General features: G+C 35.3%; 1 protein-coding gene across 1 annotated transcript; it reads left to right on the top strand.

The window, feature by feature from the left end:
* The first annotated feature begins 50 nt into the window (after window positions 1–50).
* On the top strand, window positions 51–26886 carry npepps (aminopeptidase puromycin sensitive). The gene is given in 24 exon segments (XM_048172068.1): window positions 51–376; window positions 2895–2979; window positions 3125–3202; window positions 3409–3530; window positions 6433–6540; window positions 6940–7140; window positions 7746–7842; window positions 7940–7973; window positions 8202–8316; window positions 8440–8604; window positions 8862–8966; window positions 12004–12064; window positions 13458–13567; window positions 13991–14054; window positions 14171–14310; window positions 15127–15219; window positions 15221–15262; window positions 15935–16154; window positions 20523–20665; window positions 20863–20919; window positions 21005–21112; window positions 22441–22596; window positions 22723–22770; window positions 25166–26886. Coding segments are annotated over 24 exon segments (2781 nt in total). The 5' UTR covers window positions 51–94; the 3' UTR covers window positions 25313–26886.
* The last annotated feature ends 644 nt before the right edge of the window (window positions 26887–27530 follow it).

The raw sequence follows: 27530 nt of genomic DNA, 5'->3' as shown, positions 1-27530 counted from the left end.
GATTCACTGAAAAGCTCCGACTCTAAAGAACGATTCGGACATCTCTAACCGAAGAGGGGGCGGGGCACAGCGAGGACCATCTCCAACGGTTTGTATGTTGTTTTTCATGAGTTGTCGGGTGTCTCTGTCAGTCATACGGCTAGCCCTACCCCGCAATCCGACTCTAACAGCGAAGCCCGTGTCTCTGACTCTCCGAGCAAGCAAATACCTAGTCCGTTTTAATTCGGTCTCCAGTGTATCGACATTATTCAGCATGCCCGAGCGGAGGCCCTTCGTGCGGTTGCCTACTGACGTCTACCCCGTCAACTACGGGCTGCGCCTCAAGCCCGACCTCGTCGACTTCACCTTCGAGGGCAAACTGGAGGCAGTCGTGGAGGTAATGTTGAACCTGATGCCATGCACCCCCTCTGCCCCCTCTGGTCTGGGCCCCAATGTCATGCCATCTTCATGTTAAGTCTGGTTTTCACTTTGCATTTTTATAACTCCTGATACTGTTGTTGCTGCTAATCTAACGAGCTACCTGCTAGTGAACCAGACAGCGGCTTTACACACCACGTCTTTCATTTTTACGAGTTCCAGTATGTTTGAATTGTATTATTTGTTATTAAGTACTTAAACCTAGTGTCCTCTGAGGTCTGGTTCTCACAATAAAGAGAATTAAGCAGTTAGTTTGTTGCCCCGCAAGCTAAAGCGCTAACTGGCGCCACACTGCTAACCATGTTAGCCTGCAGAGCTGCTGTCATAAAGCACGTAAATACAGACATAAATGTCGTAATTTAACCTCCTTCCAGGTGATATTTTTCACGTACATAGCTGAGACGATGAATCAGTCCTGTCTACAAGCTCCTGAGTCACTCTGAGCCTGTCTGACAGTTTACATGATACTTTATAGCTTACCATAATCACAGTGTAGTGTAGCGCCCGTGGAAACACTCAGGTGAAGTATGGACTTTGTGGCTGGGGATAAAATACGTTTAAAATACATGTAAAACTTCAAAATATGAGGTTCGTTAAAACTGATAAAGATCATGCATTATCATAATTATTCTCTTTTTTTTTACGTCTTTCTGATCTATATCTATAATGTATGTGTATGTAACTGTGTATATACACTGATTCAGAATATATATATATAATCTGAATCAGTGGATCTTATCAGTAGAATCACAGCAGTTATTACTGGGTAAATTACTCTGGTTGATCCTGTAAACAGATAGAAAAGATGATAGAGGTTAATGGAGGCCAGATGTGATGAAATTGAGGTTCGGCGTCCAGAATTGCCCTTTGCGTAAGATTGTTTGTGAAGTCTTTTTATAGATCAACAGCTTCACATGTTAAGTCATGTTGTACCCCACTCTCATGCAGCTGTGTTGTGAAACTCGCCTTCCGGTTGATCTTGATGCCAAGACTTATTGGAGCATGAGATTAACTACATTCCCCACGATGCTATACGCATTATGACTTGTTCCTGGAGAGATATGGCTCATGTTTATGAACGCCATTAAAATAGTGTAATGCTAGTGGCAGCCTTTTGTCACATGGCCAGTGCACTCATTGCATCCAAGTCACATCCAGCTTCAACAAGCCACATGTGCCCTCTAAAGCTTTACCTTGGCAGGTTCAAGCCTTTAAAACAATGCGTGTCTTTATGTAGGATCCAGTTCACTGTAAATGAAGTGTGATAATAGTTAGGTTGAGGAATAATTAAAACAGTGCATTTACAGACTCTGGGATGTATTGTGTCTCTTTGTCCGTGAAAACCATTTTATGGACATGAGAGCCTGAAAGCTATTGATCGTCCTGGGAAAGTTTCACTTCAGCAATAAATGCAGTCTTAAAACAGCCTATTGCAACATAAGAGGCTATGTTGGTCTTTTTATTCATAATCTGATTATATATGCACACGTCAGAATTTCGTAGCAGCAGCAGCAGGAGATGGCCCTTGAGCCTCCGAAAAGCCGTGAGGATTCAGGCGGTTCTTTTTCCATGTGCTTCGCATTTGCTTGTACTCCTGGAGATTTCCTACAACAAAACAGGAAGAGGGAAATCGTATGCACTATGATACGAGCAAAGATAAAAACAGCTGAAGTAGATGATCCCAACACAGTCGCTCACAGATTTTTCCCTTTTTTTTTTAATGTTTTTTGAAAGAAGTCTCACCATTTATTTGATTAAAATTACAGTTAAAACAGTAATATTGTGAAATATTATTACAGTTTAAAATAAGTGTTTTCTATTTTAATATATTTTAAAATGTATTTTATTCCTGTAATGGCAAAGCTGAATTTCTTCAGTGTCCATAATCCTTTAGAAATCATTCTAATAATTATTCTAATATCCTGATTTGGAAGCATTTTCTTCTCATTTTTATTATCATTGTTGAAAACACTTGTGCTGCTTAATATTTTTGTGGGGTCTGTGATGCATTGTTTCAGGATACATTGATGAATAGAAAGCTCAAAAGAACAGCATTTATTTGAAACAGAAATCGTTATAAACGCTGCTTGATCAATTTAATGCATTCTTGCTGAATAAAAGTATTTGCTTAAAAATAGTCTTACTGGCCCCAAACTTATATACATCGTTTTAAAATTTGTGGTTAGTTTGTCTTTCTGCATCAGAAAGACCCTGGCTTAGTATTTACTAAACCAGGAAGAATTTTCCAGCAGTGATTGGCTGGATTGTATGTAGGTGACGTGAGATTGTTTCATTTTTTTTTTTTACGACTGTTATCTGATACAGTATGAAACAAAGGAAGGTTCACAAAGCTTGCAAAAGGCAATGAAGTGTTATTAGAAAAGCAACCACACACCAAATACTGAAAACTGAGGATCATAAAATGACTGGACCCTTATAAATGTTAAAACTGAACTGTATGTCATTGTTCTTGACAGGTTACACAAGGGACAAACCAGATTGTGATGAACTGTGCTGATATAGACATAATTACTGCTTCTTTTGTGCCTGAAGGGGGGGAAGGTGAGTGCGAAACTCAACTGTAATCCACATTTAGTGATGTATTTGCTCGACTTTTGCCTGATTGCTGGTTCGACCTGCATTAAATGCTTTATAGTCTGTTTTCTTTTTAGGATTAACTGTGCTCATTTTCTCCCCATCCATTTAGAAATTAACGCTACAGGATTTAACTATCAGAACGAGGATGAGAAGGTGACCCTATGTTTCCCCAGCACTCTGCAAAATGGTAAAGAACTCATAATGTGGCCTGGAAGAAGCCTTCTGCTGTCATGTCAACAATCTCTGTGTAAAGAGTTGCTATAGTCAGTTTATTGACGCACGAAAGCGGCTTCAACAGCTTCCTGTTAAAAGATGAATGGCCTTTCTTGCTTTGTGCTTCTGTTTTATGTGCCTTTTGTTTTGTTTTTTAACCACGGGCTTCTTGTTTTTCAGGGTCAGGATCATTGAAAATAGACTTTGTTGGAGAGCTGAACGACAAAATGAAAGGCTTCTATAGGAGTAAATACACGACTCCTTCGGGAGAAGTCCGCTACGCTGCCGTCACACAGTTTGAGGTAAACTTCACATCAGGGTACGCGGTTCGTTCGTTTGTTTGCTCGCTCACTTTCTCTGCCACTGTTTGCTTTAGCCCTATCATTTGTCATGTCCCCCTCACATTCTGCCTGCTCAATCATTCACTTTCCTCTGAGATCTTGACTGAGGAAAGATCTTTCAGTAAAGATCTTCACAAGATCTTCACAAAGTCCTACAGCATACGCTTTTGTCCGAAGCGACTTGCAAATGAGGAAAAACAAGCAATTTATTATATAGGAGCTGATAATGGAGTCAAGCATAAGTAAAACTGTGAATAGCGGAGAACCTTTTTCAGACCCCTGTTACATAATGCATGTCTGGCCCATAATAACATGCTTATTGTTTCGTTTTAATATATTTACTGGTTTTATTATGATGCTTGTGTTATAAATCCAATAAAATAGTCATTATTTAGCTACTCATGCTTATTTCTTTCATGCTTGATGGATTTTAATGTGGGATGGACATTTAACTGAAAGTTTAGCCTCTTAACTTGAGCTTTGGTTGAAGTTAACTTAATCAGGGCTCAATGATAAGGATGTCCCGCTGGCTCGGGGCCAGTGTGAGAGAGTTGATGGAAAAGTAATTTGCCTTTTCAGTTCTGATGCGTTGCTACTGAAAAATTTACATGCATTGATCTTGTGCATCTGTTTTTATGCCTTGCTGAGTTTAAGCATTTGGTTTTCGTTGATGTTATCTACATTGTGTTGTTGTACATTTCACTGATTTGTCTGCAAGGCAGTGTTATCTAGCTGACTAAGAGCCCATCCACATGGAGATGTGTTTAGCTTTAAATGCAAAAATTTTGGATTGTATAGACGTTTTGTCCAGACGAATCCTGGCATTTTAGGAGCCTGAAACTGCTATTTTTTTGAAACCGGGTCCCAGAGAGGATAAATCTGAAAACGACACCCTTGCATTGATGTCATCACCCCACGTCTCGACCCTAGTCAGACACCACTACTTCATGTAACAGCAACAGCAACAGCAATAGCGGACTACATGCTTGTGTTTGTGCCGCAGAAGCTACCGAGCCTATTAGCTTTACTAAAATAAAGCTTCATTTCTAAGCTTTACTAAAGTTTGTTACAGCGCACAAAGTTTATGCACATGCTCCAAGTCTTATTCTCTGTTTTTATTTTAAAGTGGCAGAATTATAGTACCACATACTGATCTGGCATGTATACTATATCGTTTTGAGTTCAGTTTCAGTGGTTTCGTGTGTACGCAGATATTTCTTGAGACGAAGAAAAAAAAGAGATAGGGAAAGCTCTGGCTTCGTGTGGATGTGGCCTAACATAGAACTGGTTTTGTCAAAATTGCAAAAAAAAAAAAAAGATTTATTATAGTCTTGTTAAACTACAAACCGATCAGTAATGTTTTGCATCAAATGTCATCGTTTAAAAGCAAAAAGCATTATTTATATAGCATTACATTTTTACGTTACATATGTGTAATTTCCAGCTTGTTGCAAATGTTAGTTTTTTTTTTTTAGAATGAAAACAAAAATAGTGCCTTTAACAAAATATTTAATGGAAAATTTAATAAAAATGTTTGTAAAACAAATAAAAATATAACATTCTTTCATCACTAGGCTGGTGAAAATGTTGGCAGGGCAAGTGATCAGTAAAGTTTTGCTTTGCAAGCCATCATTTTCCAGCAAAAGTGTTTTATGTATGGAGTTACATTACAGATTATATTACAGGATACATTACAGTTTTCAGCTTAACCATTTCTTGAATTTAACAGAAAAATGTATTAAAAAATTAAATAGTTATAGCAAAAATAAAAATATATTGCTAAAATGCTGGGTTCCAAGTCACATTGGACTTTCTGGTGGTGAGAGAGCAGACACGGCTGCCAGAGATGCGCTTGACCTGGAAATATCTGACTGTCAAATTCCACCTTGGATTTTGACAGTCAGATTTTAAACCAGTAATTAATTTATGTATCACCAGTAAGTGGCAGAAAGAATGGGATGAAAATAAAAATAATAAGCTGTATGAAATAAACCCTAGTATAAAAAGAAGTACCTTCCATAACTTCAAATCAAGACATGATCAAGTCTAGGTGTTCACTAGGTGTAGACTGGGGCACACAAGACTTACCCATGGGTTTTTATAAATAGGCGAAGTTCCTCCTTTATGTCTCTCATGTAAAGTTCCTTTGACTATTAAGCATATTCTGTTGAATTGTAATTTTTATGATGCTGCTAGAAAACGCTTTTATTCAGAAACGTTGCTTGCATGGAATATTTCAAAATGTATCACCTGAATGTATTTTAGATTTTCTATCTTATGTTAAGTTGAATTTTTTTTTATATAATAATGTAAATTTTATGAATGATATTGACCTTTTTGTTTGCCATGTAAATAGCCATGATGCTAACATGGCGTAAAAACTTAATAACTTAACAAACAAACATTGCTAAAAGTAAAAATGTAGCATTCTTTTATCACTTGGTCATTGAAAATATTGACGAAAGGGCAAATTACTTTTCCATCAACTCTCTCACACTGGCCCTGAGCCAACGTGGTACATCCTTATCATTGAGCCCTGATTAAGTTAACTTCAACCAAAGCTCCAGTTAAGAGGCTAAACTTTCAGTTAAATGTCCATCCCACATTAAAATCCATCAAGTATAAATGTAATAAGCATGAGTAGCTAAATAGGATTTAATGGCAAGTAAAAATCAAAACTGCTGGCCCAACTGGGCAATTAGAAAAAAATGAGAAAAGATCAGAATGGGGTGCATCTACAGTTTTTGATGCCATGCAAATATTCCTACTCATGTTTGAATGACTGCAACCCAATCTAACCCTGAGTCCTCTCTTCCTTTCTTGCTGTCTCCATCTCTCTTCGACGTCTCTCACCTCGCTCCAGGCCACGGACGCACGTCGAGCTTTTCCTTGCTGGGATGAACCAGCTATCAAAGCCACTTTTGACATCACCCTCATCGTCCCAAAGGACAGAGTAGCCTTGTCGAATATGGTATGTGTCATTTTTTTCTTTTCTAATCCTTCCCTCTGGAAACAAACGTCCCTAAATGGCTTGATTCGCATTACTGTCAGATGTGTGCATTATCTAACCCAGGCCTAGAGGCATTGTGCCTCCCCTCGCAAGTCATGACACTTGCCGCACATTAGGCTTGCTGCGGTAGTCGGTGTTACACTGTGTTTGTGTTACCGCGGCACTGTCCCCAATGTTGTTTTGCTTTTCTATAGAATTAAAAACCATTTAGTTCAGTTGGACAACGGATGCTACAGTTATAAACTGAAAGCATCTTCTCTGCTCATGCTGACTTTATGATGATAGTTTAATGTGTGGTTCTGGGAGACTAGTTCCCATACTGAACACACTTATTCTAATCGTGTTTCCCTTTCTGTTCAGAATGTTGTTGATCGAAAGCCATATCCAGAGGATCACAGTCTGGTGGAGGTGAAGTTTGCCACTACACCCATCATGTCCACCTACCTGGTGGCATTTGTCATCGGCGAGTATGACTTTGTGGAGAGTCAGTCGTCGGATGGTGTGACAGTCCGTGTGTACACCCCTGTCGGAAAGGCAGAGCAAGGGAAATTTGCACTGGAGGTATGCAAACAGCTTCCTTAGTCTGTGATGGTTTCTTTTCTTCTATTTATATATATATATATATATATATATATATATATATATATATATATATATATATTAAACACCACAACTGTTTTCAACATTGATAATATGAAATGTTTGAACACCAAGAGCATTTTAGAATTATTACCGAAGTAATAGAAAACAGTTACTTTTAACTGTAAATATATTTAACTTTTATTTTTGATCAAATAAATGCTGGTGAGTATGACACTTTTTTCAAAAACAAAAAAAAAAAATTACCAACCCCAAACCTTTGAACGATATTTACAATATGATTATTTTATTAATATTATTATTACCATTATTATTATATCTATATGTTATACAGTGTCTATTTTGATTTATAACTGATAAGATGATATTAAAATTGTATAGTACTTGGTTTAAATAAAAATAAAGCACTAAAAATAGTTTTAAATGCCACAAATGAATTTAAACATCACAACATTATATTGTACAGTTTGAGAAATAGTTATTCATTTATTTCATATATTATTTATTGCTAGCTGTGGTTGTAATAATACTTTGGTACATTTTTTTTTTTTTTTTTTTTTCCCCAGGTTGCCACAAAGACCCTTCCGTTCTACAAAGATTATTTCAATGTTCCTTATCCGTTGCCTAAAATTGATCTAATTGCTATTGCTGATTTTGCTGCTGGTTTGTATGATTTTCATTAAACATGAAACATCTGTCATAGTCGACTTTGTCTATTATGTTTAGTTGTTTTAACTTTTGGTTCTCTTGTGTCCTGTAGGTGCCATGGAAAACTGGGGCCTTGTTACTTACAGGTGAATTTACGTTTTAAATGAAACAAACCTGAGATTTCATAAAACATCATGAAAACACAGAACCTTTTGCTTTTTTGAAAGCAGCTATTCAAGAGAGCTTCATTAATATTTCATCTTTCTTGGTCGCATTTTAATCCCCAGCATACCTAACAACATTAGCCTCATTATGTTCGTTCTTATGCATTTTTTATTTGTGGATTTTAAACTTTTGTGATTCTCCCCTTGCAGGGAGACAGCTCTGCTGATTGACCCAAAGAACTCGTGTGCGTCGTCCCGGCAGTGGGTCGCCCTGGTAGTCGGCCATGAACTGGCACATCAGTGGTTTGGAAACCTGGTTACCATGGTGAGTGTGTTCAAATGTTCAATGTTGTAGGTTCATACCATGCTACGTACTGTTTTAGTAGGTCACAATGGTATTTGAATATAACTGTTATTCAGGGTGCTGAGAAAATGTCTCTTGCTGCAGGAATGGTGGACTCATTTGTGGCTTAATGAAGGCTTTGCATCTTGGATCGAGTATCTTTGTGTAGACCACTGTTTCCCTGAGTACGACATCTGGACCCAGTTTGTATCTGCAGACTACACCAGGGCTCTGGACCTGGATGCGTTAGATAACAGCCACCCTATTGAGGTCTGCAAGAGATGGGTGTATCTCCCCCATAACCCCAAGTTCTCCCAGTGTGTGTCTCTGGTGTTTGTTGCTTTTAAGTGTTTGTGTGGACAGCAGGAAGTTTTGATTTGCACTTTGTTTGTCAGTCGGTCTGTCTACTCAGCCATATCCCTTACAGCATTTAAATTCCAGACCCAGATTTAGCCTGATGAAATATTGATCTCTGTGTCATGTTTCAGTGCCTGTGTGTGTGTGTGTGTGTTTCTTTGGAATCATAGGTTGATGTCGGACACCCTTCAGAAGTAGATGAAATATTTGATGCCATATCGTACAGCAAAGGGGCCTCTGTCATTCGCATGCTGCATAACTACATTGGCGATGAGGTGAGAGTCACGCTTTTGGCCAGCTGCAGAGAGACACTCGCAATGTAAATCTGTCAGACTGGTGGTCAATGTGGGTCCCCCAAGAGGATGTATGGAAATACATATTACTTATCTGTCTATTGTGCTGGAGTTTAAGATCTTTAAGCATTTGTAATCTGACAGATGACTTTTGTTGGTTGTTGCAACCATAGTTCCAGCCATCATTAATTCTAACAGTTAGGGTGTGTTCACACTTGGCAGGTTTGGTTAGATTAAAATGTCCGAATGCTGTTATTGTGGTTGATGTGAATAAGTGGTTTGAGTGAAATATGAGCGCAACACTGACCAAAGACATCTAAAATGAAACAAAAACAGGATGTGATGTCACAAAATGCGACCCTAAAAAGGACAGAATGCTCAAGGATACCTGGTTCTTCTTGACATAAGAGATATTTTGTCCATTACAGTTCTTAATTTTCTTCATTTCATCCCCTTGGAATTATAAGGTTCTATCTGACATTTTTGTCAAAATTAAGTTATTCACATATTCTTATTCTTTGACAACTTATTTACATTATGTGAAGTTTTTTTTTTTTCCCATGTTGTGTACATTTTGGGACTTTTTATTTAGAAAACAAGAAGATTCTACCTACAAAGTCAAATGGAATGCAAAAACTTTGAAGCTCAATATCTCAACTGCTCAGAATGCAAATAGAACCTTATAATTCCGAAGGGATGATTTGTATGTGTAACGGAGGAATTCCTGCTGCTGTTTGACTGATTTACACATTTTATAAGCTCTTTGTGTGTTCTCAGCTGGTAACAATACCATCATATGCCAAATAGAAGCTGTTTTTTGTTTTGTGTCTTTAGGTTTGGTGTTAACCCTTTGATGCACAAGCTATGAAAACCCCTTCTAATGCGCAACATGGGTCAAAAATGACCCGTATTCATTTCCTATGTAATTTTAATAATGGTTGAGTGTTTCTTTGCTGAATCTTTAAAAGAAATGTATTTTATCATTCATTTATTCCAGGTATTCTTAAATTCTTGTTTTTGATTGACAAAAATAAGTTCATTTTTTTTCTTTCTTACTTTATAAACAAACACAGTTTTTGTTTGTCTACATATACACACATTCAAAAATGACCCGTATTCATTTCTATGGAATTTCATTACAGTGTTTCTTCGTTCTTGAAAGAAATGTATTTTCTTCATTTTTCAGGTATCTTAAATGTCTTGTTTTTGATTTTAACAAATCTTGGTTTATTTTTTCTTTCTTTTTTCATAAACAAACACAGGTTTTGTATTTCTACATCAATTTTGCACAATGGGTCAAAAATGACCCATATAGAAACCTTTGCAAATTTTTCAAGTAGGACATATTTACTGCAGACAACTTTCATCCGCCACACATTTCACCTCTCAACATGGCTGCTTTTGTAATTTGATGGATGAAAGTCATATTTATTCATATAATAGGCTATATATTATATTCATAATTTTATTTTTTGTCATAAACCAATGATACTGTCACCTTTTACATCTAAAAGGTGTTCCTGAAAAGTAACAGTTTTGAACAAGGTTTTTCCAACTGAAAATATATAATATGTATGATCAAAGTGCTTTTGATTTTCTTTTTAGAGTTTAGTGGTCCTCAACAGAACTGAGGTGTGATGACATCACTGTAAAAAAAAAACTGAAAGTATATTTTGCACAGTCAAACGCAATTTAAATTTTTGCAGGTTGCACATACACAGTTACAAAATCCGGCGGAAATTATAAAAAGTTACAAAAATCTGTACGTGACCCTCACTATCATAAAAGTGAGGTATACATTGGCCTTTAGAATGGTAAGACACACACACACAAAAAAATCATTCAAAAAGAAAGGAAAAATTAAAATAAGGATTTGGTTATTGAGTAATAGATGGAATAATGAATGATGAAATTAATTTATTGTAAATGCAATATAGAAAAAACTCTTCCGGTGACTTTAGACCCATGTTGTATATGTCAAAACTGTTACTTTTCAGGAACGCTGACAGACATAAAGGATGAAATTGCATTGATTTATGCAAAAATGTAAAATTATGAAAAATATAGCCTAATATATTAAATATAATAAGACTTACATCCATCAAATATACAAAATGCTTGTTAAGATGTGAAATGTGTGGCAGAGAACAGTTGTCTGCAGTAAATATGTTCCTATTCAAAAATTTGCAAATATTAAAGATTTCTAAGGGTAATTTTTGACCCATTTGTAAAATGTGTAGAAACTGTGTTTGTTTATAAAGTAAGAAAGAAAAAATAAACATAAGTATTTGTAGAAAATCAAAAACAAGATATTTAAGTAATACCTGAAATAAATGAATGATAAAATACATTTCTTTCAAAGATTCAGCGAAGAAACACTCAGTCATGACTGAAATTCCATAGGAAATGAATACGGGTCATTTTTGACCCATTTTAAAATATGTAGACAAACAAAAACTGTCTTGTTTTAAAGTAAGAAAGAAAAATAAACATAATGATTTTTTCAATCAAAAACAAGATATTTAAGAATACCTGAATAAATAAATGATAAAATACATTTCTTTTAAAGATTCACAAAGAAAATCAACGTTATTAAAATTACATAGGAAATGAATACGGGTCATTTTTGACCCATGTTGTGCATTAGAAGGGTAGTGATACAAAAATGATTTTTATTAAAAAATAAGAAAGAAAAAAGAAAATGAGAATTTTGTGATCAAAAACAAGTTAATTGAGGAATACCTGGAATACTGAATGATGAAATTAATTTCTTGCAAAGATATAGAAAATTCGGGTCATTTTTGACCCATGTTGTGCATCAAAGGGTTAAAAATGACCAGGGCTAAATTAATCATTTTCTTTTTTCCGGACCAAAAGAACTAAGTGAACTGAAATACAAGTCTGAACATGCCCTTAGATTCATTCAGTTTGTTTGTTTGTTTGTTTGTTTGTTTGTTTTTTGCAGTTATCTTTAGAGCTTTGGTTTTGAATAATATTTGATTGAATTTTCTTTTTCTAGGATTTTAGAAAGGGAATGAATGCTTACCTTTTGAAGTTTCAGCACAAAAATGCATCTACTGGTAAGTTAACTTGCCATAATCGTTGTGAAGATTAAGCTTTAACCTCTAATTTTTATCTTGATGACTGGACAGCCTAAGGTTCTTGTTAAACCCAAATCAGGATTCTTTATAGCAGTTTTTAGGCCCGTTAAGATTATTACATAATCACCTATTAATAACTATTTGAAATCCAAATTTAGTGCTAGAATTTTAAAGAAAAAACTGGTCTTAAATATCTTTATAAATTGTAATAATAGTTGTAGGGCTGTCAAACGATTAATCGCGATTAATCGCATACAAAATTTGAAGTATGCGATTAAAAAGTTTGAGTTTGCCTAATATATGTGAGTGTACTGTGTGTAATTATTATGTATATATAAATACAAACACATTCATGTATATATTTGAGAAATACATGTACATAAGTATATCTATTTATTTATATTTTTATATATATATATATATATATATATATATATATATATATATATATATATATATATATATATATAAATAACACATTTCTCTTAAATATATACATTAATTTGTGTGTATTTATATATAAATAATAATTACACACAGTACACCCACATATATTATGCAAACTCAAACTTTTATTTTGTATACGATTAATCGCGATTAATCGTTTGACAGACCTAAATAGTTGGGCTTTCATCATGAAAACTGCCAAAGAAGCTGGGATTGTGGTAAAAAAACAGTCCCCATCATACATTTTTTCTCTTTGGATATTCCATTACAGTCAATGCAGTAACAATATGGAAGACAAGATCTGTCCACTTCTGTTTCATTGCAACTTTAAATATGAATAAATGACTTATATTGCTATGGGCATACACTGTATTTGACATTAACACAGCTCAATTAAGTTGTAAATCCCAGTTATTTGTTTGACAATTACTTATTAGCCTATATTCAAAATCATGACCTCTCTAGCAGTTTGATCTTGAACTGTGGAACGCTTACAGTGTGTTATTGAGGGAGTGACCTGTGTACCAGGTCAGAGTTTCACTGCATAAAAATAAGATGATATTTCTAACGTTTAGTTTGAGCTTGATTTTTGTCTGTACCTTTATGATATTTTCAAACCTTATACATTTTAATACAGTATTACAAATTATATTTTAGTAATATAAATTAGCCATTCATTTTCACTTGTGCTCTGTGTATATAGGAAAGTGTATCCATAAGGAAGTGATTAAGCATTGCCCTGTGGCCCATGATCTGATCCAGCTGTAGTAATTACATAGTGTGTTACATTGTAATTCTGACACAGCATAGTATTTGGCGGGAGTGTTGTGGGCGTGTGATCTGGCAGCAGCGTTGTTGTTATGCTTTGTTAATTGTTGTGTAGTCAGAAATAAAGGGTGTGACGTTCTCTCTTTCTTCATCCCAGAGGACTTATGGGAGTGTTTGGAGCAAGCAAGCGGGAAGCCTATTGCCGCAGTGATGAATTCCTGGACCAAACAAATGGGCTTCCCTATAATAGTAGTGGATCAAGAGCAGGTAACATTTACAGATCCATTCTCATCGTTTTTGTTTTGTTTTTGTTTTGTTTTTTGTTTTGTTTTGTTTTCGTTTTGTTTTCGTTTTGTTTTGTTTTGTTTTCGTTTTCGTTTTCGTTTTGTTTTGTTTTGTTTTCGTTTCGTTTTTCGTTTTTTGTTTTGTTTTGTGGTTTGGTTTTGGTTTGGGTGTTTTATTTTGTCACCATCCAGCACAGTGGGACTGTTTTTCTTTCATATTTCTCTAGATGTTCTTTCCCCTAAAGTTTTCAAATATAATTTAAATAACCCTCGGGGTATTGAGAAGTCTTGCTGAGATGGACTATGAGCTTCTCAGGGAGCATCTGGTAATAACAACTGTTGTCTTGGCAATACAAGATTTAATCAGAGCTGAAATAATTGGTTTTGATTTTTTTTTTCTCTCCAGCATGGCAGTGACCGCGTGCTGAAAATCTCTCAGAAGAAGTTCTGTGCTAGCGGACCACGTAATGGTACATGGCATGCAAAAAAAAAAAAAAAATAGCAGTTAAACTATGCACTGAACCTGCTGATGGTTTAACAATTTGTTTATCTGTCTTTTTCTGACTCTGTTTTATCTGTGGCCTAGATGAGGACTGCCCCAATTGGATGGTTCCCGTCAGTATCTGCACCAGTGAGGACCCAAGCTGCACTAAGATGAAGGTTCTGTTGGACCAGCCTGAAACCACAATTAACATCACCAACGTTGCACCTGACCATTGGGTCAAGGTCAGATTGCTGTGTTTTATGTATTTTATGAAAAAGGCTATTTATAATTTAAAAACCAATGATCTCTGAAGGATGACTTAAAGATTGACACCCTGTCTCATGAGCATGACAGTGGTGGAAAATGGACATATGCACTGTGACCCAATTATTATTCATGTGACGTATCAGTGGGATTTCACTACAATAAACATTCAGATTTTAGTTTTTCAAAAAGTGTTTGTTTGCTTTAGTTCTCCATATCTTTTTAGATTAATGGTATCAATCTCAGACAGGTTTTGTAAATAGTTTGCAGAGGTTGTTCCACGTTAAGTCACAGCTTCAAATACTTGTTTGCTGCTCAACAGTGGCTTTTTATACAATAATACAAATTTTTTTTTTGACTGCAACTTTCTTTAATAAGCCTTTATCTGACCAAGTTCTCTTGTGCTGTAAATTTCTCACAAATCTTATGATAGTTCAATATTCTCCATTCAGTTTTCACACAATATTAGTTGTTTTCATCAGAAAGACATTTCTTCCTCCCCATATTGCATGAGAACTGTAACTTGCTTAATAATGCGGAACAACAAGTAGGGTTTCCATTTACCCAAGAAGACCTGGCAAACAAACCTGTCCGAGATTGATAAGTTATCTAAAAAAAAAAAAAAAAATGAAACAAACACTTTCTTTGAAAAACTGGATGAAATCTGGATATTTATTATACTGAAATCCTACTGATTTGTCACTTGCATAATAATTTTGAACACAGTGTAAACCTAAATTACAGCATTATGCAAACTGTATGTTTAAACTGTGTTTATTTTCTTCCATGTGCAGATTAATCCAGGTACCGTGGGATTCTACAGGATCCAGTACAGTTCAGCCATGCTGGAGAGTCTGCTGCCTGGTATCCGAGACCTCACACTACTGCCCTGTGGACCGCCTGGGTCTGCAAAACGACCTCTTCTCTCTGGTGAGACGCCACACATGAGCCTGAATCATTGTTTTGCAAGTCAGAGTAGAGGCTCAGGTCTCCACTTGAGATCAAGAAGACTTGAGTGAAGTGTCAAGTTACACAGTCTTATGGAAGTCAGGTTCTTTCAAGCCTCCAGGTCTGACTAATACATTATAAATTATGAATCAAATCGTGTGAGTTTTGCAACTTAAGCTCTAACAAAACAAAGCCTTAGTAAAACTGTATGGCTGCTGAGAAATATTAAAGTTGGCTTTTTGCTGGAACAATAAAAGTGTAGAGAAAGTTATCAGATACTGTACCATGCAAGTATTTTTAATATCCATTGGCTGATTTCTGTTGATTTTTATAATAATGAACTATTCGTACAGCATCAAAAATCCAATTAAATGTAATTTTTTTTTCTTAACAGTATATCTAATTGTAAAGTTTATTATGTGCTTGTCTGTTTGAGTGCTTCATTGATTTAGTATTGGTGTTTCACTGAGCTCTTTTATAGGCTACAGATATTTTTTTCAATGTCGATATCATTGTGTTCAGTGTTGCTGAAAGGTTTCTTGGGAAAAGCAATTTCAGCAATATCATTAATCATTTTTGTCTCTCATCTCCGTCTGTGACCACCTTCTGTTTTTAATAGTGTTGTGCTGTCTCCTCTGTCTGTCATGCCCTCAGGCTCGAGCAGGTATGATCAGTACTGTGGAGGTGTTGAAGGTGATGGAAGCATTTGTGAATGAGCCAAACTACACGGTGTGGAGTGACCTGAGCTGTAATCTGGGTGTTCTGTCCTCTCTACTCTCACACACTGACTTCCACGAGGACATCCAGGAGTTCATCCGAGATCTCTTCACTCCTATCGGCATGAAGCTGGGATGGGACAGCAAAACCGGAGAGGGTGAGAGCCAGAACTCACAATTCATAAAGGGATAGTTCACACAAAAATTAAAACTCTGTCATTATTTGCTGACCCTCATGTCGTTCCAAACCTGTATGATTTAACTTTCTTTCTATGGAACGTAAAAAAATGAAATATTAAAAATTTGGAGCCCATCTACTTTTATTAAATGGACCAAAAAATATTCTGTTCCACAGAAGAAAGTAAGTCATACAGGTTTGAAACATCATGAGGGTGAGTAAATGATGTCAGAATTTCAAATGTTTGGGTCAACTGTACAATTATAGGGACCATATCCTGCATCTTTTGCTCCAAAGTCCATTTGTTAGCAAATGTTTTTATACTACAACAGTCATGATTTAGTTTTACATGACCATTTTCTCATCCTCTTAGATTTAAGGCTATTTTTGTACTTTTTTTTAATAAATGTTAATAATCTTGGCTGATATCTTTACATGTGCAATGAGAGACAACTTGCCTGCTAAGTTGCAAATGTTGCAAATAAATGCTGCATGTAGTTTTTATGTATATTTAAATGTGGGCAAGCATATGTTAATGTTCTCCTAGTTAGGATGTCATAGCCATGGCAATTTATACAAGCCTTTTTTTTTTTAGCTTATAAATGTTTTTAACCAAATTATAATACCAAAATTTCTTTGGTCAATACCAGTACCTGTAAAATTGCACTTTGCATTTTCAATACAATACAATTTTGATACTAATGCAAAAACAAATTTTATTGATTTAAGTTGAATTCATTTAACATTTATTAATAAATAAATGTTAATATTAATATCAGTTCAATTAAATTTATTTATACTTTTAAAAAATGCCATGTAGCCTTCAAGTATTTATTATTTTTTAAATATATAAATATTAGTGCAGTCAATTGATTAAAAAAATTAACTAATTAATGACAAATTTTCTGTAATTAAGTGTGCCTCACATTACAATTTGTAATATATTTGTATATTGTAATACTTATTTTCACATTGAATCTCCAAATTAATGTAGAAACAACATAAAGATGATATATTTTTAAATTACACTGTGTTCCAAATTTTTATGCAAGTGACGTATCGGTGGGATTTCAGTACAATAAACATTTAGATTTTAGTTTTTCAAAGAAAGTGTTTGTTTTATTTCTCCATATCTTTTAAGATAACTGGTATCAATCTCAGACAGGTTTGTTAAAGGTCCCGTTTTTCGTGGTTTTTTGAAGCTTTGATTGTGTTTATAGTGTGCAATACAACATGTGTTCATGTTTCGCGTGTAAAAAAACACAGTATTTTTCACATAATTTACTTATCTGTATACCGCTGTTTCCACTGTCATAAAAACGGGCTGATGACTTCCTTGTTCTTTGAAGTCCCTCCTTCAGAAATACGTAACGAGTTCTGATTGTGCCAGCGGTTCCTGTGTTGTGATTTGACAGCAGCTTAGCGAACCTTGCCCGGAAAGGTCACGCCTCTTACCATAACGTGGAGATGCACGCGCTCAGTGTTGTTGTAAACATGTCTTTAATTTTACCCTATCAATTTGAGCCGGAATCAGACCCGGTGATTGGACTGCGGGATGAAAATAACAGCGTTTCAACGACATGGCGACAAACACACTCTACAAACGCAACTCTTGTGTATTCCTGTGGGCGGAGGTTAGCCAAAAACCTGTTTAGTGACGTCATTAAAGAAGGAAGTAGAGGGATGTAGTCCAAACTGGCCGTTCGATGTAGGCGACTTCTGTTAAATAAAATATCTCGCTTGGCATTGAACTTTGAGCTTTAAAATTTTACAGATTTTATTTATACTCTAACAACAACATTACACACTAACTAAAGTTTGAAACATGGGATCACGAAGAACGGGACCTTTAAATAGTTTTTCTTGGGTAAAAGGAAATTCTACTTAAAGAGGTTGTTCCACATTATTAAGCAAGTCACAGTTCTCATGCAATGTGGGGAGGAAGAAAGATCTTTCTGAAGATGAAAAGCATGAAATAGTGCAATGTTATGCAAAAGGCATGAAAACAACTAATATTGTGTGAAAACTGAATGGAGATTATTGAATTATAAGATGTGTGAGTAATTTATTGCATAAGAACTCGGTCAGATATTAAATGGATTTTTTTCATCAGTTTCTAGGCAGGGGTATATTTAGCACATTTCATTTTCACAATAAGAAAATTGCTAGTTAATATTTGGTACCAGTATTTTTATGTGAGAAAACATCAGTATAACAGTTATTTACACTTATGCAATGGTCACATGTTCGTCTAGCACGTTTACATTGAATGAAAAACTATTTAAAAGCTACAGAGCTTACTGAAAACAGCTCCGACAGAGCCCAAAGCAGACTTCTTACATCAGCAATGTCCTGCTCTCGTACACGTTCATACCTGTAATCTTATGATTTGTTGATACATAGAATCTTAACTGTAACACTAGCCAAAGGATGTGGGGATACATCAGCATATCACTACTTCAGGAAGGGAAAAAACATAAATTGTGTTAAATATTTTTAATACGTTAAAAAGAAAATATTAATTGCAGAAATTAACTTTTATTTTTGACAGCCTTTATAACTGTATAAATATAAAATAATAACTTGAAATTTGAAGCAATATTTATAGATCAGTCAGTAATTAAGAACACAGTCAGTGTTTTATTTTTATTTTTTTTTAATTTCGGCACATCTATTAGGCTACATTTACACTGTAATAGTTCACCCAAATAACATAAAATCTAGACTGTTTCTCACACATACTTCCCTTAAACATAGTCTCTGGTGTCCCCAGAATATGTCTGTATAATTTCAGCTCAAAATACCCCACAGATCATTCATTATAGCTAGGGCCCTATAATTTCTGCAATCACAGAATCGCGGAATCCATTCATAAAAACGGAATTTACTATATAACGCGGAATGTCACGGAATTTGTCAAATTTTTGATGAATGAATTAAAAACAGGTCAGTACACTTAAATTAAATCGCGATATAGACTAGCGTCTGTGCAAAAATATTAATCCTGCACCGCCTCAAAAATGTCTATTTACAACATGAGCGATCCTGCATGCCTGTGTGCCTCTGAAATTAATGATGCGGAAGCGCAGTTTCATTTACCTCACACCGTGATTAAAAGATAAATTAAATGGTATGTGTTCATTTGATTGCCAGAAAAATTTAAATACAATTTAAATACACAAAAATAAATAAAATTTGAGGGGAAAGAATTAAACGTTTATCAAAGGGCCCTAAAAAAAAAAAAATAAATAAAAATTGTTAAACTTTTATTAAATTGTTGGTAAATTGGACAAGATTCATTATTTCAATTAATTAGACATGCTTTTTGATTACTAAAATGTAATTTAACCATTAAAATGGAGTCAAAAAATAAATAAAACTGAAAAAACGGATTCCAGAAAAATTAAAATGGAAAAAACGGAATTTGGGAAAAAATAAAACGGATTTCATAGGGCCCTATATAGCATGTCAAATTTTCCCCTATTTGGGTGTGAGCAAAACACACCGTTTTTGTGTGTGTCCCTTTAAATGCAAATGAGCTGCTGCTGCCAACCCCTTTCCAGAAGAGGGCAGAGCTTTAACAGTTTGCGCTTCGGTTGCTCAACAACAACAAAGCTGGAGAATCTCACGTAGCCAAAATGACGATTGTCAGTAACAGTGTTCAGCCTTACATTGTTCAAACTAGAGTCAGACACTGATGGAGAGACTCAGGAAGAAGTTACAACTTTTAGAATGCATCTGGATGGTTCTGAATGGTTAGTGGATAAATTTAGGTAGTTGCTGTTGAGTTGATTCAACTCATCGACTAGCATGTGGCATCATGTTAATCTTTTGAGCAAATCCAGCGTTGAATTGACCCTCGTTTGTGAAGCAGTCCGGCGTAAAAATACGACAACTCTTCCTCTTCTCTAAAGCAGCCCAACATGGCCTCACCCCCTTTGTTATATGTTTTGCTATGGCGTTAGAACTGGTACATCGTTGTCGCTTGCGAAAACAAACTGACGGCGCCGTGGATCGAAACGTGCAGATTAAGGGGCGGTAATATTATAATAAGATCCCTTTCCTGCGTCACAGGGGAGCGAAATCTGAACGGCTTGATTTTTCACATCCTTGCAAAGAATGTAACTTTGCCTAGGTTGTCCTTTTTCATGTTTTCTGAGTTGGTAGATGCACTGGGAACCCGATTATAGCACTTAAACGTGGAAAAATATTTTTATTATATGTCCCCTTTAGTGCTGTTTTATTTTAGCTCAGTGTTATTTATTTGATTAGTTGTCATTCATTTGTAATGAGACACTCAAATGAAGTGCACTTTTGTTTGATGCCTCTCTCCCTGTCTCTTGTTCAGGGCATTTGGACGCCCTGCTGAGAGGTCTGGTGCTGGGGAAGCTGGGTAAAGCGGGGCATAAGGCCACTCTGGAGGAGGCCCGGCGGAGATTCAAAGAGCATGTGGAGGGTAAACAGATTCTGTCTGCAGACCTCAGGAGTCCAGTGAGTCCTCTAGCATTACCATTTATAAGACAGATACATTTGCATCAAGGTTTAATCAGCATTTATCAGCCCTTTTTTTTTTTTTTTTTTTTTTTTTGTAAATGATGGTCCTGTATTGTTTTTATTCTGGATCAACATGTCCCTGTAAACATGTTTTTGTTGTTGTTGTTGTTGTTGTCGTTGTGGTTTTTTTTTAGGTGTACCTGACAGTTCTGAAGCACGGAGACAGCACAACACTTGACACCATGCTCAAGGTGACAATTAAAACGTGTCTGAACATTAGTTACAGCGTTAAAGCTGCAAACAAATAAAATGGCATCTTTCATTTTCTCTGCTCAGCTTCATAAGCAGGCAGACATGCAGGAGGAGAAGAACCGCATCGAGAGAGTGCTGGGAGCCATTCCCGCCCCTGACCTCATCCAGAGAGTGCTTAACTTTGCCCTGTCGGTACGCAAATACACACACACACACACACACTGTAGAAAATAGGTCAGACTGTGGAAAATTTTAAAGCACCAGAAACACACTTTGCAAGAGTGTGACATTTTTTTAACAGATAAAGGGAAAGGCAGGAAACATTAGTCAAGTCTTTAGTCAAGTCCTGTCATTAGGGGTGGGTGATATGAGCAAAATCTTATATCGCAATACGAGAGATTATATTTCACAATGACGATATATGTCAAGATTATAGCTATTTTATTTTATTTTAGCTATTAAAACTAAAGAAGCAAATAATACAACAAGAGGAAGAATACAATAGAACAAAGATACAAATTAAATAAACTTTCAGGTACAGTAGGTCTTTTTGGCAAGTAAGAAATACTACAGAAATTGAATAATCAAATGTAAAATTAAAAACTGAATATTCTTCTCTGTATGAATTAAATATAAATTGATTCTTACTAAAGATACAAAAGTTTTTCAGTCAAGAGCAGTGAGTGATTTTCTCTCTTTTGTTGTTTGATTGACATTAATAAGACAGAAGCAGGTATATTAAGCTGCTGTCACTTTAAGAACGAATATACTGGTACACATCAGTTTTTGTGTGCAACTGTTCATGTTCATTTAAGACAAAACTGACTGTGTTTAAATGTGAGTACTCCACACGATGGCCATTTTGACATCATTGTGTGTGTATTTGACCATTTAAGCACAATAAGCCACTAAAGAGAACTGAATTCGGGAGCGCATGCTGTCTGAGAGTCAGTTCGGTTGTGTGTCCGCAAGCGCCACATTGAGATCTTTTTTCATGACTTATTGCTCTTAACAGCTCATGCATGTCCTGTATTTCATCTTCTACTATGCAGATTTATTTACATACCATGATATAAACACAACAGCAAAATCTCAAACAATAGACACTTTATATCACCATATATATATATAATTAGTCAAACCACCCAGCCCTACCTGTCAGTGATATCCCGCCATATTTTACCTCAAAAAAGAAAGATAATTTTTTTTTTGTAAAATATTACAAATCTATTTTATATATTTTTATATATCTTTAATATTGTTTTATTCATTTAATTCATGTATTAAAGGACCAGTATTATTTCTGTCCCTTTGATTCATGTTTAAATATCCAATGCCTCAATTTTCCCCAGGAGATCAATAAAGCACCATTTTCATCTCTCTCATCTTTGAATTAACATTCTCACAAGAAATCCAATCTGACACACTCATTCTCTGAGCTCTAATCTGAGTCTGTAGGAATTAAACATCTCCAGTGACAGTGTGAACAGTGACACTGATTCTGGCTGTGGTATTTTTAGGAGGAGGTTCGTCCCCAGGACACTGTGTCTGTAATCGGGGGCGTAGCTGGAAGCAGCAAACAGGGGCGCAAAGCTGCATGGAAATTCGTTAAGGACAACTGGGAAGAACTTCATAACCGTTACCAGGGCGGCTTCCTCATATCAAGACTCATCAAGGTGAAACAAGTGCAATACACGAGTAGAGATGAAAACAGAGAGTAAATTAAATTAAGTAAATTAAATTAAATTAAGTAAATTAAAATGTTTATATGTTGATCCATTTTTTTTGTTTCTTCACCGCAGCTGACAGTGGATGGGTTTGCAATAGATAAAATGGCTGCTGAAGTTAAGGTGAGCATCATGTGCTTCTTTCTTATGTCACTTACAAAGCCATTTTAGCCTTTGACTGACAACGTTGTCCAAAGTGAATGGAAATTTACATAAAACACATTTTTAGTTTTAGTATGTTCTGCTATAAAATTTAATTTCATTGATTAGATAATGCTTAGAGTGTGTGAAGAAAATCTCTCTTGTGTTGAATTTAGTTAATGCGACAATAATACATTAACGGTTAAAAAATAGTGACGTTAAAGGGATAGTTTACCCAAAATGAAAATTCTGTCATTATTCACCCTCAGTAGTTCCAAACCTGTATAAATTTCTTTGTTCTGCTGAACACAAAGGAATGATATTTGGAAGAATGTTTGAATTTACTACCATAGTAGGAAAAATAACTACTATGGTAGTCAAGTGAGACATTCTTCCAAATATCATCCTTTCCCAAGAAATTTGCATACAGGTTTGGAATTACTGGAGGGTGAATAATGACAGAATTTTCATTTTTGGGTGAACTATCCCTTTAAAGCAGGCTCTGTTTGACCCTATGAATCACCCATAGTTAAAGCCAAGATCCAACAATCACAAAGAGTTTTGTGCTTTCTTACTTCTGATTAAAAAAAACAAAGTCTCAGTTTTGAAATTCTGACAATTTTATCATGAAATTTAAACAATAAATGGTACCAACCGCTGTAGCGCCTCAGTTATAGCGCGAGTCTTTTCTTCCGCGTTAATACAAAAAAAAGTTATATCTCGAAAACTATGCATGAACTTCAAAAGGTATGTTGAAAGATACAGTGCAACTTACTGGAATGTATCATGTCTCATGAAATTGCTTAATCTGTGTTTCAACTGTGGAAAGACAACTTGTGAACAATGTCACTTTACGTCATGTTTACCTCAGGAATGCTTTCCAGTGTTCATGGTTCCTTAGTTAGCTTTAAAAAAAACATGAGGAGCTTATTTACTGATAATTTTATGTTTGAATAAATTTGCCATGAAGACAAGTGGTTATGAAAACTACCTTATGTGATACTGAGTTTTATACAAACATTTCGATTTTTATTTGTGTAATCATTACGTAACTTTTTATTTTACAGTGCCATAGTTACATGTTACTACATGTATTTACTATAGTAATTACAGTAAATTATGTATAATTACAAGTAACTAACCCTAATTCCAAAGCCTAACCCTAACTGTAACTTTATAGTAAGTACATGTAATTAATTAATAGTACTCAGTACTTATTTGAGTAATTACAATGTAACTACGGCACTGTAAAATAAAGTGTAACCAATCATTATATCTGAAAATAAATATAGCAGCTGAAAATAATTGCTCTGTTTGTTAATCGAAAAATCTAACTATCTTTATCAGCAGAAAAATTTTGTATCGGTGTTATCATAAATGACTGGAAAGATTATGGAAATTCATTGTTCAGAAATGGATAAACCCTGTACAGGAGCACTTACCTGTTAATATAATGTATTCAAATAAGATTGAAAATGTATATATATAATCACACAAATGTATGCTTTAACTTAATGTATGAATGCCACCCAATTATTTAACAAAATATGTAACAAAGTAGTATTTATTTACAAAAAGAGTTTAAAAAGTCTCAGGGTCTAAATCATGCCAAACCTGTCATTCAAATGCCCTGGTTATATTTTCCCCTAAAAATCAAAAAAAGATATTATATATTTTTATATTTCCTTAGATATATTTTAAAATTATTTCTCTAAGATAGATATATTTAAATGTCTTTATTTTCTTTATTGTTGTGTTCATTTATATTATATTCTGTTGATGCTTATTTTCTAGTTATGTTTCTGCTATAAAATATTTCAGACTAGATATTGCACTTGGGTGGAGTAAAACTTGCTTGCAAAAACATGAAGTTATTTCAGTTCAGTTTTCAACACTGATAAGAAGAAGAAATCTTTGAGCTGCAGATCAGCATATTAGAATGATTGCTGAAGGATCATGTGACTGCTGAAAATTCAGCTTTGAAATTATAGAAATAAATTACATTTAAATTTTTAATAGTTTTTTTTATTATTAATATTTTTTGTTTTGTTTTGTTTTGTTTTTTGTTTTTTTCCCCTTCATGCAGCCTTGGTGGGCATAAGAGACTTTCTTCAAACAAAAAGTTTGAAGAAAAGAACAATATATTTTATAATAAAAAGTTGGATCTTTTTTCAAGAAATATAGGACAAGCAAACATTTCAAACAAAACTTGTCTCAGAAAGATGTTTGTTTGGTTTTTAAATGATGAAACAATAGATATCCTGTTAAAAATGAAGATCATTTGTATTGCCACACAAATGTATGAGTGTGAAAGAAACTGATAACCACTGCAGGTTGCTGCTGTTCACAGAAATGTCGGTGGTTTTTCTGCTTTCAGAGTTTCTTCGAAAGTCATCACGCGCCAGCAGCCGAGCGCACGGTACAGCAGTGCTGCGAGAACATTCTCCTGAACGCTGCCTGGCTCAAGAGGGACGCAGATGACATCCACCAGTACCTGCTGCAGCGGAAAGCGCCCCCAGTCTGACCTCTGAACTCTGACCCCCTCCCTGACCTGCTCACTCACTCCAAAATGAGCATCATCTGGCTATCTTCTGCGAAAACAGAAATGATTTCAAAACTGCAACTCCATCTTAAGAATTACCCAAGAGTCAATAAAGAGAAGTGAAACTAGGAAACAAGACTGTTGTTCACTCTTGAGTGTTCCCCATTCTGCCAGAGGGAGGCGCAAGTGCACTCGAGCAGAGCTGTGACTGAAACGCAAGAGATTCTCCATGTTATTTTATGAGCTGGTATTGCATGTACACACATCGTTCCCTCAGTATGGCACTCCTCTTATGCAGTGATATTATAACGCAATCATCTCTCTTTCCTCGCATTCACCGGTAGAAAAAAAACAAGCATGATGTTGAAATGCTCAATTTTAAGTTTGTTTGTTTGTTTGTTTGTTTGTTTGTTTGTGTTTTCTTTAGTTCTGTACAAATGACGATCTCCTCCTTCAGTTTTATTAGTAATGGCTATATATTTACCCAGTATATTTACCCAGAATCCTCTGCGGCGTGACTGGGCAGAATGGAGGTTAAAGGTTGGGATGCACTGGTAACCGAACGGACTCTATGGTAACGGCTCTGAATCCCATCGTTAGTAACGGTTAGGACTGAAGACGCATAAGCATGGTACTGTGTGTATATTGTAAACTGCGAGCATTAGTTCTGAGACCTTCAATTAATCTGAAATGTGATTATATATACATACGTCTTTGCCCTTGTCTCCTGTACGTCACTATCACCTGTTCTTCAGCACTTCCTGTGGTTTATACCTCCAGAAACTGCGAGAGAAATCAACACAGTGGAAGAAATGTCATTAGCATCTGCCATGATAATACAAAGCTGTTAGAGATACATTTTATAAGATTTATTTTACGGTTGTTGAAATCAAAAAAGCCCACAAAAAAATCATGATTTAATCTGGTTTCAAACTCGGAGGCCTTAAATTGGTTAACCGGATTGTTCGATGGCATGGTAGCCTTGTTGAACCTACAGAGAATTTGTTATCTGATGTGGCGTCCAACGCGGGGTTCATGATCATCAAATTCTGTCACTAAATCGTTCCCTGAAATGTGCTTTTGTTTCGAAATATAATTGATGTTCATTAAAGAAGATGAAAAAAAAAGATAAAAGATGGGCACAGCTGTATTGTTGGAATGCTATACTGGATTTATACATGTGCGGAATGACTCTTCATGCTCTTATGTTTGTGTGCATTTTGTAAACGATACACAAATGAACATGTATCCCTTAAATGTAGATTATGCCATTCACACAGTTCAAATGGGTGTTTCGAAAACATATCACTTATGAATATAAATGTAAATAATGATTTCAAATCATGTGCAGCAGGTACAATGGGAGGAAAGACAGAGGACTTTGATTTTATCAGCATTATAAATGCTCAGTTTTTGGACACTGAAGCACAGATATGATGATGAAGGTTCACTTGTGTTTGCACAGATTTTGTGATGGGAGCTTGTGTTCACTGTGCAACATGCAGACTGAAGTTTGCATGTCTGACCGAATTTCAATAGCAGATTTCAAACATCAATGATAGTGTCAGAGTCTGATTTCATAAGATTTTCTTTTACGTTATTGCCGAAAACAGAAACTAGGCAATAAAGAAAATCACATCTGATGCAAGAGAGGAACCTTGTGCAATGGACTGCTTGCATTTATAAAAGTATTAAAATTTAATGAAGTGATTCATCTGTACTCCAGCTTTAACATTAGCTGGTAGCTTATCAAATGCAGTCGTGAAAAAAATGGAAATAAGATTTAAGTCATGGGAAATAAAGTCATGAAAAAAAATTATACATTTCTTTAGTGAATATATGCTGTTGTTTTTTAGATATGCTCAGGGAGTAAATATTTTGTCGGCTGTAAAATGTTCTTTGAAAATGCATCTATATAAAATTGTTCTTAAAGGGTTAGTTCACCCAAAAATGAAAATAATGTCATTAATTACTCACCCTCATGTCGTTTCACACCCGTAAGACCTTCGTTCATCTTCGGAACACAAATTAAGATATTTTTGATGAAATCCGATGGCTCCGTGAGGCCTCTATATTCAAACTCTCAAGATCCATAAAGGTACTAAAAACATATTTGAAACAGTTCATGTGAGTTCAGTGGTTCAACCTTAATATTATAAAGCAACAAGAATACTTTTTGTGCACAAAAAAAACCAAAATA

Source organism: Megalobrama amblycephala, linkage group LG21, assembly GCF_018812025.1.
Source record: "Megalobrama amblycephala isolate DHTTF-2021 linkage group LG21, ASM1881202v1, whole genome shotgun sequence".
In the NCBI taxonomy this organism is placed as follows: Eukaryota; Metazoa; Chordata; class Actinopteri; order Cypriniformes; family Xenocyprididae; genus Megalobrama; species Megalobrama amblycephala.
Note: the sequence above shows the minus strand (reverse complement) of the source record. Positions and strands in the feature narration are given on the sequence as shown.